The sequence below is a fragment of the Canis lupus genome, chromosome 32 (genome assembly GCF_011100685.1).
Source record: "Canis lupus familiaris isolate Mischka breed German Shepherd chromosome 32, alternate assembly UU_Cfam_GSD_1.0, whole genome shotgun sequence".
Lineage (NCBI taxonomy): Eukaryota > Metazoa > Chordata > Mammalia > Carnivora > Canidae > Canis > Canis lupus.
The window spans coordinates 28141766-28159500 of record NC_049253.1 but is presented as its reverse complement, the minus strand read 5'-3'; the positions used below and the strand labels follow the sequence as shown (position 1 = coordinate 28159500).

At 42.9% G+C, this 17735-nt stretch overlaps 3 protein-coding genes across 4 annotated transcripts in view; 1 reads left to right on the top strand and 2 right to left on the bottom strand.

Annotated features, from left to right (window-relative positions):
* The window catches only part of HERC5 (HECT and RLD domain containing E3 ubiquitin protein ligase 5), a 43362-nt gene extending 38944 nt beyond the window's left edge, over positions 1–4418 (top strand). Inside the window, exons 20-23 of one of the 2 annotated variants that reach the window (XM_038582159.1) lie at positions 764–834; positions 2713–2896; positions 2984–3086; positions 4133–4418. In XM_038582159.1, coding sequence (XP_038438087.1) covers positions 764–834; positions 2713–2896; positions 2984–3086; positions 4133–4338 — 564 coding nt within the window. In that variant the 3' untranslated portion in view covers positions 4339–4418. The remainder of the gene's footprint in view (positions 1–763; positions 835–2712; positions 2897–2983; positions 3087–4132) is intronic. The other variant, XM_038582160.1, reaches the window with a different exon arrangement.
* An 8263-nt stretch (positions 4419–12681) lies between these two features.
* PIGY (phosphatidylinositol glycan anchor biosynthesis class Y) lies at positions 12682–16151 on the bottom strand (the record flags this gene model as incomplete). Its single annotated transcript, NM_001270970.1, is given in 2 exon segments — positions 12682–13691; positions 15861–16151. A coding segment is annotated over 1 exon segment (216 nt). The 3' UTR covers positions 12682–13240.
* Positions 12682–16168, bottom strand: PYURF (PIGY upstream reading frame). The gene is given in 2 exon segments (NM_001270971.1): positions 12682–13691; positions 15861–16168. Coding segments are annotated over 2 exon segments (345 nt in total). The 5' UTR covers positions 16064–16168; the 3' UTR covers positions 12682–13549.
* Between the last annotated feature and the right edge of the window lie 1567 nt (positions 16169–17735).

The window sequence follows — 17735 nt, the reverse complement described above, 5'->3', positions numbered from 1 at the left end:
TATGAATTAGTGCAAAAGATTTTTCTCTTATTTTTTATAAACTGGTCATATCAGTTAGATTTAGTACATAACAAATTACATCTATACTTATGGCTTAAAAGAAAAACAGTTCATTGAGTTTCTGGACTGGGTCGACTGGCTGGGCTAGATGGTTTACATTGGCTTTGCTCATTTACCTGGTTTTGACTGGTTTATGAAGTGTGGGCTGGAACGCCTTTTCCGTTCTAGGAGCCCCTATGCTCCAGTAGGCTAGTTGAGGTGTCTTTATAGAATGGTCTCAGGATTATAAAGAGTGGGAAGAGATGGCAAGCCTCGGTGTACAAACTTCTTTTTAAGCTTTTGCTTCTGGCAGTTCCCATTGGCCAGAGTACCTCACGTGGCCATACCCAGATTCAAGGGCTGAAGAACTAGTCCTCAGCGTATTGCAAAGTCACACTGCAAAGGGGCTTGAATACTAGGCTGGGAAGAATTTGTGGCCACTTTCGCAAATCTGCCATACTAGGTCTATACTGTATAAAGTGAATACTGAAATGTGGCAATTTGCCAGTTTTTTTCAGTATGATAAAATAATATGTTTTGTAAAAATTCAATTTTCACTCTGCATGATACGTTGGTAATATTTTTGTGCACACTCCTTGCAAGTTTTAATGACTAAAATGTGTACTTTTAGAAAATCTTGAGAGAAGTATGCTTCAAAGTGTTTTTGTTGATAATAGGTTGTTTGGGATTATTTTGGAGATACTGAATTTATTTGTGGTTACAGGTGCATTGGGACAAAAATGATGTAGACTTAATTCCTAATGGAAGCGGCATCATTGTTGACCAGACTAACAAGTAGGTATAGAGAAGTGAAATATTTGTTTTGTTTACGTACTGTTTATGTCACTGGGCTCTAAAAATGCCTTGTAGTTATTACCAATTAATCATTTTTTAATAAAGCAGAGAGTTGATGTTATGTTGTGTGTATGTGTGTGTGTCCTGGAGTTTATATTTTGGTAGGGAAGGAAATAGCTTTCTCAGAGAGGCCTTCCCTTGCCCTCCTGTCTGGGTTTATATCACCAACTTCCCTCTCTATCCCCTTACCCTGTTTTACTTTTTCTTTTTTAAAAATTTTATTTATTCATGAGAGACACAGAGAAAGGCAGACACATAGGCAGAAAGAGAAGTAGGTTCCTCACAGGGAGCCTGATGCAGGACTCGATCCCAGGACCCCGGGATCACAACCAACATGAGCCGAAGGCAGATGCTCAACCACTGAGCCACCAGGCATCCCTACTTTTTCTTTTCATATCACATACTATGTACCTTTAGGATTTATCTGCTTATTTACTTACCTGTATTTCCTCCACTATAGCGAGCTGCATGATGGCAGGGAGTAGTCATGTTTATCATTGTATATGTAGTACCTAAAGTAGTCTACAGTGGTGCCTGGTCTGTAGCAGGCACTTCGTATTTATTAATATTACAAGCTACTGTGCTGTCTTGAGTTTTCAACACCTTACCAGATACAATTTTAAAACCATAGTTTGGGATGACACACATTCCATTGATAGTTGGTCACAGCAGCAGAGAGATACCACCAAGTGAGCATTCTGATGTAAGCTATTTTTCTTCAATCTTTTAGTCTTTATTTTTAAAAAATAACTTTTTTTTTTAAAGATTTATTTATTTGTTCATGAGAGACAGAGAAAGAGAGACAAAGACACAGGCAGAGGGAGAAGCAGCAGGGAGCCCGACGTGGGACTTGATCCCGGGTCTCCAGGATCACACCCTGGACTGAAGGCAGGCGCCAAACCGCCGAGCCACCCAGGGATCCCCTAAAAAAGAACTTTGTTGTTGCAGTACAACATACAGAAAAATACACAAATACACAGATCAAGAAATGGAACATTTTCAGCTCTATAGTATATTTTATGAATACTCCAGTTTAGCCATAGTATTACTGTTAGACATATGAGGTTCTCTGCCTCTTTAACAATGACTTTTTGCCTGGTCCCTTCCCTGAATTCAGGGCAAATGGCCCAAAGGGAAAGACTGTAGGTAAAATGCTGTGCTCACTTTAGAGGGCTTCCTTTTTCTCTTATTACTTCAGAGGCCTCTAGAGTCTTGACTTAGATCTAGAAGCCTGGATCTAGATGTGTTTTTGTATATTTTCTGTCTTTTTCTAGTTCTTCACACTGGGAGGTATTTGCTGTAAGCTGCTCTATCATAGCTAGACGTAAAAATCCCCTCTGTTTTTTTACTTAGCCGCAAATACTGAGTAATTACTCACTGTCATACATACAGACAATATGGAAAACCATAAAATAAAATAGGAAATTTCCCGTTTCCCAAGCCTTTTCCCCAGAGCACTGTTAGCAGGTCTCAGATTTTATTTTTCCAAACTCTTGATTCTAATCTGTGTCATTTCTCTTAATTGGGTGACCTTGAGGAATTACATAATTTTACCATGTCCGTTTCTTTACTAAAATGTCCTAAAAATCTGCCCTGAGAGTTATGTGAAGATTAAATTAGATAATATATGAAAAAATTGCTTCTCAGTCTTTTGGCTAAGATCAAGTGATAATATATGAAAAATAGTCATATGCACATGGTAGGCACTGAATTGTTAGGTGTTCTAGTTCTTTATGTCTGGCCTTCTTCCCACTTTTCCTGCCCTCCCTACCAGTTTCCTTCTGCAATAAGCTGAAACCATTTTTTGTTTCATTAAAGGAGAGACTATGTTTCTAAATATGTCAATTACATCTTCAACATCTCTGTGAAGGCAGTTTATGAGGAATTTCAAAGAGGATTTTACAAAGTGTGTGACAAGGATATTATTGAATTTTTCCATCCCGAAGAACTAAAAGATGTGGTTATTGGAAATACAGATTATGACTGGGAAACATTTGAAAAGGTATATCATAAAGGCCTTAGAAGTTTGAATTTGAAATTCTTTCCTATTTCCTGAATACATTTTCTTCCTGCATTTTTTTTTCTTTAGAATGCACATTATGAAGAAGGATATGATAATTCACATCCCACCATAGTGATGTTTTGGAAGGCTTTACACAAATTGACTTTGGAGGAAAAGAAAAAGTTCCTTGGTAAGTATAATATCAAGAGTAGATCTATAATCTTATATCCTTTTTTATGGGATAAAAGACCTTGTTTGTCATAGCCACCATTTGCCACAAAGGCTAGTGTAAGAGCCATTCCGAGTCCAGTTGGATATTCTCCATGCCCGACTATGTGGACATAAAAAATATTAATATAGGTCTTTTTCCCTGTGATTTCAACCCTGCCTGTTGCTTTCAAATGTTTCTTCAGTTCTCCATCCAAGTTAGATATTTAGTCTGCTTTCTGTATTTGTGACTCAGTTATTCAGGCACTATGGGATTAGCCATGTTTTACAATGTCATTGTCTCCAACCCATTTTATCTCCCCTTCTACATTTTGATCTCAGTTTCATGCTTCCTTGGTTGTTTTCCTGCATCTTTGCTTAATGACTTCCTCATTTTCTTGTAAAAATTTCAGTACTTATTTTTGGGGAATGTTTATCTTCTTGTTCTTTTTGTGGATAACATGTATGTTGGAAGATACTTAGCTTAGCCTGACTTTCCAATCTTAACTTTTACAAGAAATCATCATTTCAGCCAAACAGTTCCATCATCTATACATTCTTGAGTTCACCTTGTACCCTCCCACCTTCAGGCTTTCTCTGAAGTTCCTGGTCCAGCCTTCACCCTTCGCCCACTTCACTTCCTTGTTACTGCTCTGAACCTTTCCCTTTTTAATGGTCCAGCTTACTTCTGAGCTCTCAGAAGTCTCCCCAGTCATCCCAGCCTGATGCTTTCTCCCTGTCCTGAATCACACAGAGAATTTTCACTCAGGAAGCACTTAATTCCCTGGTGCTTTATCCAGTTGTCTTACACCCTTTTATTTTTCTCCTGCTATTTGTCTTTTTCTGCACAAGAATATAATACTTGCATGGACTGTGAACTGCTTGAGGGACAACATACCAGTCCTGGATGCAGTCTAACGCAGGACTGCACGGGGACCCTCAGTAAACGTTTTCAAATAAACCCATTTTTTTTCTCTATAAACCTTGGTCTCTGGGAAGCAGACCACTCATTTCTGTTCTTCTTTTTAGTGTTTCTTACAGGAACTGACAGAATTCAAGTTAAAGGCTTAAAGAACATGAAAATAACATTCTGCTGTCCTGAAAATGTGAATGAAAAAGATCCCATAAGAGCACAGACCTGTATTAGTGTCCTCTACCTTCCTAAATATTCTACGATGGAAAGAGTGGAAGAAGCCCTTCAGGTAGCCATCAACAACAGCAGAGGCTTTGGCTGATCTTGCCTCACACACATCCTTTACCTCTTTTCGGGAATCTTTTCAAAAATAAAAGTAAGAACGCAAAGATTAGTGTAAAAGTCCTGTCTGTTCGTTGTGTTCACCTGCTCTTTTAGAATCGTGTTTTTGCATGTGAGATGTGATAATGCTGTTAAAACAGGGTGACCCCAAAGCACGATGCATTAAAGACAAAACTTTGTTTCTCAGAAATGTGTGGCTGAAGTGGTGTTGCTTCTACTCCCGCTGCTCCAGTAGAAGTCACAAATGACTTTCCTGTGGAAAATGTCAAGGGACGTTTCTGTCTTAAATCTTCTGTATTGCATTTGAAACCATTGGCTGCTTTCTCCTCAAAACTGTCATGAACTGATGGACTGCGGCTTGTGTTTTCTTGGCTTCTTTCCCATTTCCTTTGCGTAGGTTTCTTACACTCCCCTGACCTCTCCAGTGCTAGTGTAGTCTGTTGTCACTCAGCACGCACTCTCATCAGCTGCACAGCTTTGGTTCTGTCTTCCATGTGATCATGCCCACATCTCTGTCTCTCTCGCTCTGTGACCTACAGGAACTGGTAGATTCCAGCACCGCAGCTATTTTTCTATCTAGTCTGTCGCTTCTTGCATGTGCCTTGGCTCCTTCATCTCAGGATATTTAAGAAGAAAATAATCATTTTTCCTGTATTCCACAGCTTGGAGTAGTATCATCAGGATTTCCAGGCAGAAGCCTGCAATCCTCTTCCTTTCCTCCTCTTTACCCCACACAGTCAAGTCAGACCCTGACGATTCTAGTTCTTGTATCTAGAACAACAGTCTATGAAGCTGGCAGCTGCACTACCTGCCCCCCGCCACACACACACCATCTGCAGTGTTCAAGGTAGACTTACGCTATAGATAAGGTTTACTCTTTGAAGAATTTTAGAGAAAACTAATTGGCAGTGGTGGGGAAATCGGTCCAGAGCTGTGCTGCCCAATATGTGGCTACTTAATTAAAATTAAGTAGGGGTGCCTGGGTGGCTCAATGGGTCAAGCATGTGATTTTGGCTCAGGTCCTGTGTCCAGCTCCCTGCTCAGTAGGGAGTGTGCTCCCTCTGCCCCTTCCACTACATGTGCTCTCTGTCTCTGTCAAATAAATAAAATCTTAAAAATAAATGTAATAAAGTTTAAAATTCAGTTCTGTCACACTACCCCTATTTCAAGGGCTGAATATCTACATGTGATTGGCAGCTACTGTATAAGTACAAATGTGAGCACTTGCCACTGACAGGTCCATAACCTACAAACCTCTGTAATTCTCCATGTGCTTTTTTCCTTGAAGAGCTACAGTGTGATAAAGCGGCATAAATCAAAATGACTCGAAAATTGGGTAGTAAAGTCGTATTTCATTAACATTGTTATTAGACCTACCAAATCCTTCCTAGCACGCCCCCTGCACAGCCCCAGCCTGGTCTCCCACCAGTGCCCTGTGTACATAGTAGTGTACTTCATTCTGGTCATTTGTAACTGCCTCACTTTCCTGAACAGTCCACAGTCTCTCTTGTGTTTTTGTTCATGCATTTTCTTCTGCCTGGAATCTTCTCATCCCACCCCTATCACCCTGCCCTTCCTCACCTCCTCTCTTTTCAATTCTGGGTTCTTTCCTCTTCTCAGGATTCATTTCCTATTATGTCTGCCTAGTAGGTGCCACGGTAATAAATGTTTGTGAATATGACTTCCTAGCTCAGCATTTCACAAGTGCAATCCTCTTTCTGGGTACAATCCTCCTTCTAGTGCTTTTTTGCTGGTGTTTCCTCTTATGAGCTAGCCAAAAGTGCCACCTAGTGGCGAATGCGGAATATAGCAATCACTTCCAAATGGAGCGTTTCACGAAGGAAAAAAAAACTTAGAAAAGGAGACAGGCCTTTCTCCCCACAGCTACATAGAGTAGTGAGAATCTTACTATGACTCTTGGGGTGCTCAGTGATTTCATATTTTTTACCTCCCTTAAAACCATCACCAAGTCTGGAAGTAGGCATCATTTTCATCTTAAAGATCTGGAGTCAAGTTCAGAGAGGCTTCCTTAGCCCACTCTTTGTAGGATGGGAAGAAAAGAGGGAGACAGGTCATGCATGGCAAGTCTTTTTTTGTTAGTTCTCTCAGAGTGGGAAACACCTTGAAAGCTGATGGGAGGGCAGCCCCAGTGGCTCAGCAGTTTAGCGCCACCTTTGGCTCAGGGCGTGATCCTGGAGACCCGGGATGGAGTCCCTCGTGGGGCTCCCTGCATGGAGCCTGCTTCTCCCTCTGCGTGTGTCTCTGCCTCTCTCATGAATAAATAAATAAAATCTTAAAAAAAAATAAAGCCGATGGGAAGGGTCTTATTCACAAGATGAGTAAAGGTGATCCTTGTCAGTGATGCAGATAACACTAAAGAAGATAATCTTGTTAAGAGGATCTAAGGAGGCAAGAGATCCTGACATTGTGAAGTCAGCTAATTACTGAGGAGTGGGGAAGAGCCCCAGTTAGTGAAAGAATAAGATTGTGCTTCTTGTGATGGGCTTATAGCTGGGGGTGGTGGGGTCAATGTCCATACATGGCATGAGCTACGTTGTGGGAAGCTATGAAGGTCAGTCCCTTTAACGGGAAACCAGGATGATCTGCTGGTGAGGAACTTGGGAGAGGAACACTCAACTGTTGGAGAATTCTCAAGGAAGAGTGTTGTATCTGAGAGGGTTACTAGAAGTAGCACAACATGGACAGAATTTAGCAGGTTTAAGACCTGTATCCCACTTTTGGCCATGCCTCTACCAGCATTTGACCTCCAGCAAGTGACTTGGAACTGCTAAGCCTGACACCAGACATTTAGATACTATTTTTTTTTAAAATTGGTAACAGCTTTATTGATATATAATTCACACAGAATATAATTAAGCCATGTGAAGCATACACCTGAATGGATGTAGTATATTTGCAGAAGTATGCGGCCATTGCCACAATCAATTTTAGAACATCTTTGTCACCCCAAACTTTGTACCCATTAGCTGTAACTCCACAATGTCCCCAGCCATATGCAATCACTAGTCTGTGTTCTGCTTCTATAGATTTGTCTATTATGGACATTTCATGGAAATGGATCAAACAACACATTTTTTAATAACCAGCATTTTTCATTCAAAGTTCATCCATGTTGTAACATGTATCAGTACTTCATTCCATATTTATTGGCGAATAATATTTCATTGTATTTATATTTTACATATCCATTCATCAGTTGATGGAGAGTTGTGTTGTTTTCCGTTTTTTGGCTATTATAAATGGTGCTGCTATGAATATTTGTGCTCAAGTTTGTGTGGACATGTTTTCATTTCCCTTGAGTTCCACCTGTGAGTGGAACTGCTGGGTTGTATGGTAACTCTGTCTAACATTTTGAGGGACTGCCAGCTGTTTGCCAAAGAAGCTGCATCATTTTATATTCTCACCAGGAGCATATGAGAGCCTGAGATATATTTAATCTCTGCAGAGAGATTATTTCTCGGTTTAGGGGTTTTTTTCCTATTATATTTTTTTATTGAAATATAATTTACATATACACAGATCTGTTCTTAAGAGTGCTAGTGAGGGGTACCTGGGTGACTGTTAGTTAAGCATCTGACTCTTGATTTTGGTTCAGGTTATGACATCAACGTCCCCCCCCCCCCCCGCCAAACATTTGCACACGCATGCATGCATGCATGCATTCGCTCTCTCTCTCTCTCTCTCTCTCTCAAATAAATAAATCTTTATAAAAGTGCTAGTGAAATGCAGAAACATTACATCTAGGTAGCTCTATTCCTTTTTGTTCTATTATTGTCATGAAAATTAGGTCTACATGTTACAAACTCAACAATACCTGATTATAATTATGACTTTATATAATTCATTGCCTCTTAATAGAACCGAGAAGAAAGGGGAGAACAAGGATGTATTTTGTAGTATTAGTATGTTAGCCATATTTACCTTTTCTGGCTCTTTTCATTAGTTCCTGTGAATTCAAGTTACCATCTGGTATCATTTCTTTACTCCAGTTCAGCCCTGCCCCCATCTACTTCCTTTGTTTTGTTTTGTTTTAAAGATTTATTTATTTATTTATTCAGAGAGAGTGAGAGAGAGGCAGAGACACAGGCAGAGGGAGAAGCAGGCTCCATGCAGGAAGCCTGACATGGGACTCGATCCCGGGACTCCAGGATCACACCCCGGGCTTCAGGCGGCGCTAAACCGCTGCGCCACTGGGGCTGCCCCATCTACTTCCTTTGTGCTGCTAATGACAAATATGATAGAGACCCCAAAATACAATTTATACATAGTTTTCTACAAATTGCTCTGCAAATCCGTTAAATAGAAAGAGGAAATATGCATTTACACTGTCTTTTATAGTTACATAGTTACATTTTAATCTTCACCTCCTGGGGAATGCCATGGCCCTCCAGTAGGAGTTGGGGACAAGAGAGTTCCCCGTCCTGGTGGCACCTCCTGGTGTGGCCATCACTCTGAGCTGAGAGGAGGAAGAAGGATGCCAGTGGCAGCTCAAATGCCCCAAACTTCAATGTGCAGCACTTAACAAGTTTTAGATTTTCTTGTATGTTTCATCACTTGGCTGTGTGCCCTTGGGACAATTTCTGGAGACTTTGAATCGTTGTTTTGTTCACCAGTTAGGGTTGTTTCACAAAGGGCTTTCATGAGTCAAGTTTAGTATATTCCTCACAATTTTATGGAAGAAGCAGGGGTGCGATTTCTTTTCTCTCTCTTTTTTAAAGATTTTATTTATTCACAAGACAGAGGCAGAGACACAGGCAGAGGGAGAAGCAGGCTCCATGCAGGGAGCCCGATGCGGGACTCGATCCCGGGGCTCCAGGATCAAGCCCTGAACCAAAGGCGGCGCTAAACCGCTGAGCCACCCAGGGATCCCCCTGGGGTGGGATTTCTAACCCTACAGATGAAACTCAGAGAAAAGGAACTTGCCTAAAGTTATAAAGCTTGTCAGAGCCCTGCTTCCCGTCTTTCAGGAAGGATGTGCTAGCTCCGTGCTAAGCATTAAATTAAAAATGTTGAACAATTTACTGTCTAGACAGGAGACCAAAAACAGGCAATTATGCTACAAGTTCAAATGCCAAAATAGAGATAAAATACATGGTGCTTTAGGAAACGAGAAGAAAGGCATCAGGCTTGAGCAAGAATTTGAATCTAAGCATTTTGATTCTGAATTCTATTTTTCTTATAAATAGAAAGGACAAGTTTTCTTAAAGAGACACTGTACAATGGTTAAGAAGACAGACTGAAGCCACAGTGGCAGACAGTTTCAACTTTGGTTCAGTTATTGATTGCTGTTACCTTTAGTAAATCACTTCAGTCTCTCGTGCTCCACTTTCCTCATCTGTAAAATGGTGCCAATATTGCCCACCTGGCCTCTTAGGTTATAAAAGATTATATGTAATATGCTTAGAACTGGAGCTAGTGTACCGTTTGCACTATACAAGTGATTGTCAAATAAATTCTATTAATAAAAAGATGGGAGTCAATACTGAACTCCCCCAAGGTATGCTTATCAGTTTCCTCAAAAATGATAAAATGCTTGGCTTGCAAAAGTTGACTTTTCAGAGTATGGTGCTTGTTTTATCAGCAAAATTGTTTCATTATACTGACCACAATGAGATTTAGGGTAATTTAAAAAGAACAAGGGGCTCCAGCTGGCTCGGTTGATGGAGTATGTGACTCTTGATCTCAGGGCTGTGAGTTCAAGCCCCATATTGGGTGTAGAATTACTTAAAAATAAAATCTTTAGGGGCACCTGGGTGGCTCAGTTGGTTTCCATCTCTTGGTTTCAGCTTGGGTCATGATCTTGGGATCATGAGATTGAGCTCTGCATCAGGCTCAGCACTTAGCAGGGAGTCTGCTGGAGATTCTTTCTCCCTCTTTCTCTGCCCCTCTCCCTGCTCTTCCTCTCTCTCTCAAATAAATAAATAACCCCTTAAAAAAAAAGAGCAATAACTCCATTTCAGGAAATAATGGGAACTTTTATATTCTTCCAGGTTATAAATAAAAATATATAAAATATATATATGGTGATTTTAATTTTTTTATTGAAGTATAGCTGGCACATAATGTTACATTGGTTTCAAGTGTATACAGTGATGGGACAACTCTACATTACGCTATGTTCACCACAAATGTAGCTACCATCTGTCACTTTACAATGCTATTACAGTACCACTGACTCTATTCCCTATACTGAATCTTTTATTCCTGTGATTTAGCCATTCCATAACTGGAAGCCTGTACACCTCCCACTCCCCTTCACCTATCTTGCCCACACTCCCCTCTGGGCAACCATCAGTTCTCTGTATTTGTGTGTCTGTTTCTGCTTTTTGGTTTTTAGATTCCACATATAAGTGAAATTATATGGCATTTGTTTTGGACTTATTTCACTTCGCATTAATACCCTCAAGTTCCACCTATTTTATCACAAATGGCAAGATCTCATTCTTTACATATGAGTAATATTCCATTGTATATGTGATGCTGGACAGGCTGAGGCCCCAGGAAAGAGGGCCTCAGGTCCCTCACCAAGGGGTTTTGGGCTTTGTGTGAGAAAGAATTCAAGAGCAAGCCATTTAGAGAAAGAGAGAAAGATTAAGTTTACAAGGAAGAAGCTACTTCATAGACAAAGTAGCAGTCTCTCCTCCCAGGAGACAAAGAGGATCCTTCCTTGCCTCTAAGGGTTTTATAAATTATTTAAAGATTTGAGAAAGATTTGAAGAGTATACCTGCATGTGAGAACAGGGGAAGGGGCAGAGAAGGGAAAGAATCCTTGAGCAGACTCCCCACTGAGTGCAGAACCCAATCAGACACTCAATTCCAGGACTCTGAGATCATGCCCTGAGCTGAAATCAAGAGCTAGCTACTCAACCAACTGAGCCTTGCAGGTGCCCCTGCAAGTTAAAGATTTAAAAAGTTAAATCTTTTTTAACTAGCTAACTGTATAGGGTGGGGCTTACTCTTTTGGGTTTCTCATTCACCTTAGGCATTAGTTTTTCCATTGTTTTAGGATTGTGGGATTACCCACAGGGAACAATTTTAAGAATGTCGTCTATGTGGCTTCTACTGCCATTGAGAATGAGCTTGCGGTCTTACACGAGTTGAATCTTTTGATTTTTTTTTTTTTTTTTTTAAGATTTTATTTATTCATGAGACAGAGGCAGGGACACAGGGAGAGGGAGAAGCAGGCTCGGAGCCAGCCCTATGTGGGACTAAACCCCAGGGATCCCAACCTGAGCCAAAGGCAGAAGCTCAACCACTGAGCCACCCAAGCTCACTGGATCTTTTCTTTTTGACCTAACATTTCAGTTAAGAGGTCAGCCTAAAACCAATGGCTTTCCTTTGATCAACTTGTCTTCCAAGCCTCTCTTCCCTCCAGCCTCATTTATATGCATCTTCATTCATTCTACTTAAGACTGCTTCCTTATCTTGGTAGTGTAAATAATGCTGAATAAACATAGGAGGACATATATATTTTTTTCAAATTAGGGTTTTTCTTTGGGTAAATACCCAGTACTGGAATTACTGGATTGTACAGTATTTCTAATTTTTTGAGGAATCTCTATACTGTTCCACAGTGGCTACACCAATCTACATTCCCAGCAACAGCATACAAGGATTCCTTTTTCTTTTTTAAAGATTGTATTTATTTATTCATGAGAGACAGAGAGAGAGGCAGAGACACAGGCAGAGGGAGAAGCAGGCTCCATGCATGTGGGACGCAAACCTGGGAATCCGGGATCATGCCCTGAGCCAAAGGCAGATGCTGAGCGACCCAGGCGTCCCAAGGGTTCTTTATTCTATATATCCTTACCAACATTGTTATTTCTTGGTCTATTTTAGCCATTCTGACAGGTGTAAAATGATAGTTCGGTGTGGTTTTGATTCTCATTTCCTTGTTTAGTGATGTTGAACATCTTTTCATGTGTGTTGGCTATCTGTATGTCTTCTTTGGAAAAATCTGTCACGTCCCGTTTTTATGGTGTTGAGTACCATAGGATGATTTTTAAAAACATGATTTGTACTACAGAATATACTCAACCAATGCAGTGCTAAATAGGAAAATAAACTGAGATGGGATTCAAAACATAGCCTTAAGCTCACTAGGACACAAAAGCTCTTTACAAGTCTTCCAACCCTACCTCTATCCCCAAAGATACATATTTTCCTGGGATAGTATTCTATGTGGGGTTTTGAGTGCCTATCTACACAATGCCTACATTTAAAAGTTTACAATATTTTTACATCTGCCCTCTTTTGAAACCACACTCTTGTGATCAAACAAAAAAACTGCACACTTTTTTTTAAATGGAAAGCTGTCATTTTATTATTAATGTAAGCCTTTGATGCCAAAGAAATGAAGGTAATTTTACAAAGTCAATGTTTGCAAGTACATGAAATTTCCACTGTATTGTAGTTTTCTAGTACACTAGCTCAAATGTATTTCTCTACAACTACTCCAGCATAACTCCTTTGGAGTTATTTCAGTCATCCTTAACATATCAGTACCAGATACTTTGAATCTAAAATAAACATAAAAATTTTTAATTATTAACTTTAGATGAATGGGGTAATAAAGTCATCAGCTGATGGTCAGGACTGTTAATTTCCAATAGGAAACTTTCCTGAAATGTTTCTTCTGATACAGCAGTCATATGTTAGAATTTTCAAAAAATAAGGGCAGAACAAAAGTACAAAAGAAATTTCTGCAGCTTAAGCCTCCCATAGTCCAAAACCTCTGAGAGAAGCAAGGCAAAGCACCTTTCCTGCAAATTAAGTGGGTTTCCAGTATTTCCATGTCACTGAGCTTTCAGAGACAGACATGACATATCATTAATATGTGTATCATCTTGGCTCTGTTTGTATTAATTATGCCTGAAGAGTTTAATACCCATCCAGGTCCAAAGGTGGAAGAACACATAAACTGGTATGGTAACTGGCAGGAGGAGACTGTAAAAGCACAGGCTGGTTGTGCTAGTGCAGCCCTGTGGAAAGTTTTCCTCCACAGAAGCTGAGTAGAACAGTCCTGCTAAAGAGACCAATGGAATAAGGACAGTCAACGTAGGAAGAGACAGAAACATTCTTCTCCCCCGCTTATTACCTGCCACTCTGACTTTTAAAAAATTAAGTAGTATTAAGAAAATGCAGTTGTAGGCGTTGCTTTTAATTGTGATCTAGTGCTGCTCCGTTTCTTCTTGCTTCTTATTCTGATGTGTCATCCTAGCTGCCTGTGGTATCATATTAGGAATCCCATCAATAATTGGATAGGCTATTCCCAACTCTTCATTAATCAATTCATTTGTCGATGCTTCATATCTGAGGGGGGAAAAGAAAAACAAAATGAATTGTGGAAAATAAAATGCTTAGAAGTGCGTGGTCTTCAATAAACACCACCATTTATCCAATTCTTGACAGAGAGTTAAATTCCAAAAAAGTAGAATTAAACTGCTTCTAGGGTTGCCTGGGTGGCTCAGCAGTTTGGTGCCGTCTTCAGCCCAGGGCATGATTCTGGGGTCCCGGGATCCAGTCCCACATCGGGCTCCCTGCATGGAGCCTGCTTCTCAACCTCTGCCTGTGTCTCTGGCTCTCTGTAGGTCTCTCATGAATAAATAAGATCTTTAAAAAAATAAAAAACTGCTTCTAATTCTAAAAACAGTATTAGCCAACTGAAACATTTCTCTTAGAAAATGAATCTCTAATTGTTTGCATTTTGGTCAGTTTCTCTTGTATTTTTTCATTTTATTCTCGAGCTACACCTTAATATGTATTTTTAAAATCCAGTTAGAAGATCTTCCCTTTTCATCAAAATATTCCTTCCTAACTCTGGTCAACCCCAAAACCATCCCAGTTAATTTACTACTGAAACAGCCACTAGAGGAAAATTAAAATTCCCCACTATTTTAGAATGCACGCTTAACACAGCAACCTAATTGAACCACTGGAAGGAAACCACTGAAAATCAAGATATACAAAATAAAAGTTTGAGGAGGAGAGAGCAGAAACGAGGAAACTGAAAACAGTGCATCTGCAGCTAGTTACACAACTAAACGGTAGATCAAATGGTCATTTCAAGGTATAAGAAAATTGAGTGGGGATCCCTGGGTGGCGCAGCGGTTTAGCGCCTGCCTTTGGCCCAGGGCGCCATCCTGGAGACCCGGGATCAAATCCCACGTCGGGCTCCCGGTGCATGGAGCCTGCTTCTCCCTCTGCCTGTGTCTCTGCGCCTCTCTCTCTCTCTCTGTGTGTGTGTAACTATCATAAATAAATAAAAATTAAAAAAAAAAAAAAAGAAAATTGAGTGTCTTCATTATGGGAAAACATCTCGTTAAGAGAAACGTAGAAAGATTGAAAAAAAAAAAATGACTAGCAATCCACCACCCAAAATAACCACTGATAACAGTCTGGTGCAAAACTAGTGTTGTCAATGTTCAGTTTTAGTAGCCTGGGGGTGCAGAGTTCTTTTAAAAAAAAAAAAATTTAAACTCGGGCAGCCCCGGTGGCGCAGCGGTTTAGCGCCGCCTTCGGCCCAGGGCGTGATCCTGGAGACCCGGGATCGAGTCCCACGTCGGGCTCCCAGTGCATGGAGCCTGCTTCTCCCTCTGCCTGTGTCTCTGCCTCTCTCTCTGTGTGTGTCTCATGAATAAATAAAATCTTTCCTCATTTGATTAACATACAGTGTATAATTAGTTCAGAGATAGAGTTTAGTGCTTCATCAGTGGAACCTAACACCCAGTGCCCATGACATCAAGTGCCCTCCTTAATGCCCGTCACCGGTCACCCATCCCCCCACCCCCAGCAACCCTCCGTCGGTCTCCTAGAGTTGGTCTCCCTCTCTGATTCCGTCTCCTTCTATTTCCCCTCCCTGAGCTGTTTTCCCTAAGGATTCCAGGGAGACAGACCCTACGACTCTGCAAAACCCAGCCCGTCCAGAACTAAGAGCCAAAGGCGCAGCAGCGCACGCAGCTTAAAAGTGTTTAAGGCCGTCACGCATCAGCTGTAGATTTCCATAAGAATTTTTAGTCATTTTTCACCATCTTGGCTTAAAAACCTCACACCCACGGGCCAGTCCCGACTCCCAACAGTTCCTAAACCTGGCGGCGCGCGAGAACCACTTAGGTCCTTTTAAGAAAACGCCTCGCGCTAGTCCGGCCCCCAGCCCGGCTGACTGGGTCGGTCGGCGCCGGCGCACCCGAATCGGCATTTAAAAAAAAAAAAAAAAAAAAGTTCCCCCGGCGAGGCGACCGCGCGGCCAGCGCGGAACCTTCCAAGGCTTCCAGCCGCGCCTCGGCGGTGGGATCCGAGCGGCCCGGGATCGGCTCGCGCCCGCCTCCCCCCTCCCCCGCCCTTCCCGCCGCAGTGGGCGGAGCCTGGTAGCCGCAGGGCCCGGGGCCACAAAATGGCTGCGGGCAACCCCGGCCCGAGCCGAAGGGCTCCCCAGGGCCGTGAGCGGCCGCGCGAACCGAGGCCGGCCGCCGGGAATCTCACCTGAGCGGCTTCTTGGAGAGCGGGCACACCAGGAACTCGAGCAGCGCCGGGTCGAAGGCGCGGGGCGGGCCTCCCGTCCTCTCGCTCTTGTCTGAGGGCCGCCGCGACCCCGACGCGTGAAGGCGCCTGCGGGCGACCGCGAACGACGGCCCGCGCGGCCCCCGCAGTGCTGAGGCGAGCCGGCCGCACGCTCCGCTCAGCATGGTCTGGCAGCCCGCACCCGCCGCCCTGCCAGCGCCCGGCCGCTTCAGCCGCTTCCGCCGCTTCAGCCGCTCCCCGCGCAGCCGGCCCCGCCGCCCGCCAGGCCCCGCCCCCGGTGCTGCGGGAATGCGGTCCCCGGGCGGGCGGGCAGGAGGCAGCCCTTGGGTTCCGGGGGCGCTGCTGACGCGACTGCTTCTTCCCGCCCACCGCTCGGTAGTTACGGCGGGGCCCGTAGCCGCGGGGCTCCAGTGGCTGTTCGCCGCGTTTACCGATGACTGACAAAGCCAGGGCTTGAATTGGGGGCATTTTGGGTTTTCACCAGGGCTCATCGCAGGGGAGCCAGGAAGCCGGTGGCCGGATCTCAGAGTCCCACAGGGTTAAGCTTGCACCTACGTGGTCATCTCCAGAATGAGGTTTCGAACACGTATTGGGTATCTTAAAAGCATGGATTTGTTTTATGTAAATTACCATAGCACCTGTAACCTTTCCCCCCTCCCCGCCCTTTTCTTATTAAATGAAAACTTGAGGGGCCCCTGGGTGGCTCAGTGGATGAGCGTCTGCCTTCGGCTGAGGTCGTGATCCCAAGGTCAGGGGGTAGAGTCTAGCTCAGGCCTGACCCCGGGTCCTGGGATCGAGTCCCGCATCAGGCTCCGCGCGGGGCGCCTGCTTCTCCCTCTGCCCGTGTCTCGGCCTCTCTCTCTCTCTGTGTGTCTCTCATGAATAAATACATAAAATCTTAAAACACACACACACACACACACAAAGAAACTTTAGAGCCTGAAAAGAATAGCATAGGCCTCTTAACCTCCCAGAAGTCCAGCTTCTACTGTGAATTCAACTGCATCATAAAGCGCAGCCAGTTTATAAATGAGCTGGTGACAGCAAGGAGTCTGAGCAACTGTGCAACCAAGCGGGTGGATGTACCTTAGTTGGATGGCAAATCCGCTCAGTGGATTTTCCGCGCCAGGTTTGCATCTGGTGCTCTAGGGAAGTGGTCTCAGGCTTGATCTCTTTCTTACCATGAAGGAAGGGTTGGGCTCTGGGGCCTGGCAGCTCGGTTTCTGGTCCGTGCTTTACTAGCTGTGTAAGTCCAGCCAACGACTTACCCAGTTTCTTTTTTTTTTTTTTTAATTTTTTTAAATTAATTTATTTATTTATGATAGTCATCAGCGAGAGAGAGAGAGAGAGGAGAGAGAGAGGCAGAGACACAGGCAGAGGGAGAAGCAGGCTCCATGCACCGGGAGCCCGATGTGGGATTCGATCCCGGGTCTCCAGGATCGCGCCCTGGGCCAAAGGCAGGCGCCAAACCGCTGCGCCACCCAGGGATCCCCCCACTCAGTTTCTTTATTGTATGATAAGATAATGGCACCTACCTCATGAAATCTCCTTGTGGGCATTCAAATGGGATCTTGCAGGCAAAGAATATTTAGAAGAGTGATCCGGACAATTAACAATTGAGTTAATGCTCAATTAATGTTCTCTATTGTTATTTTTACGTCCTCTGTTCTTTCCAGTACATTGTGCTAGAAGATTCTTTGTTAGTCATCAGTTTTTTTCCCTTTGTTTTGCTGAATATGGACTTGAGCCTTTTTTGTTTCATTGGACTTTACCATTTTACACCTTGAGCTCTTGGGAGACAGGGGTGGGAGTGAGGGATACGCAGATACAGATGAC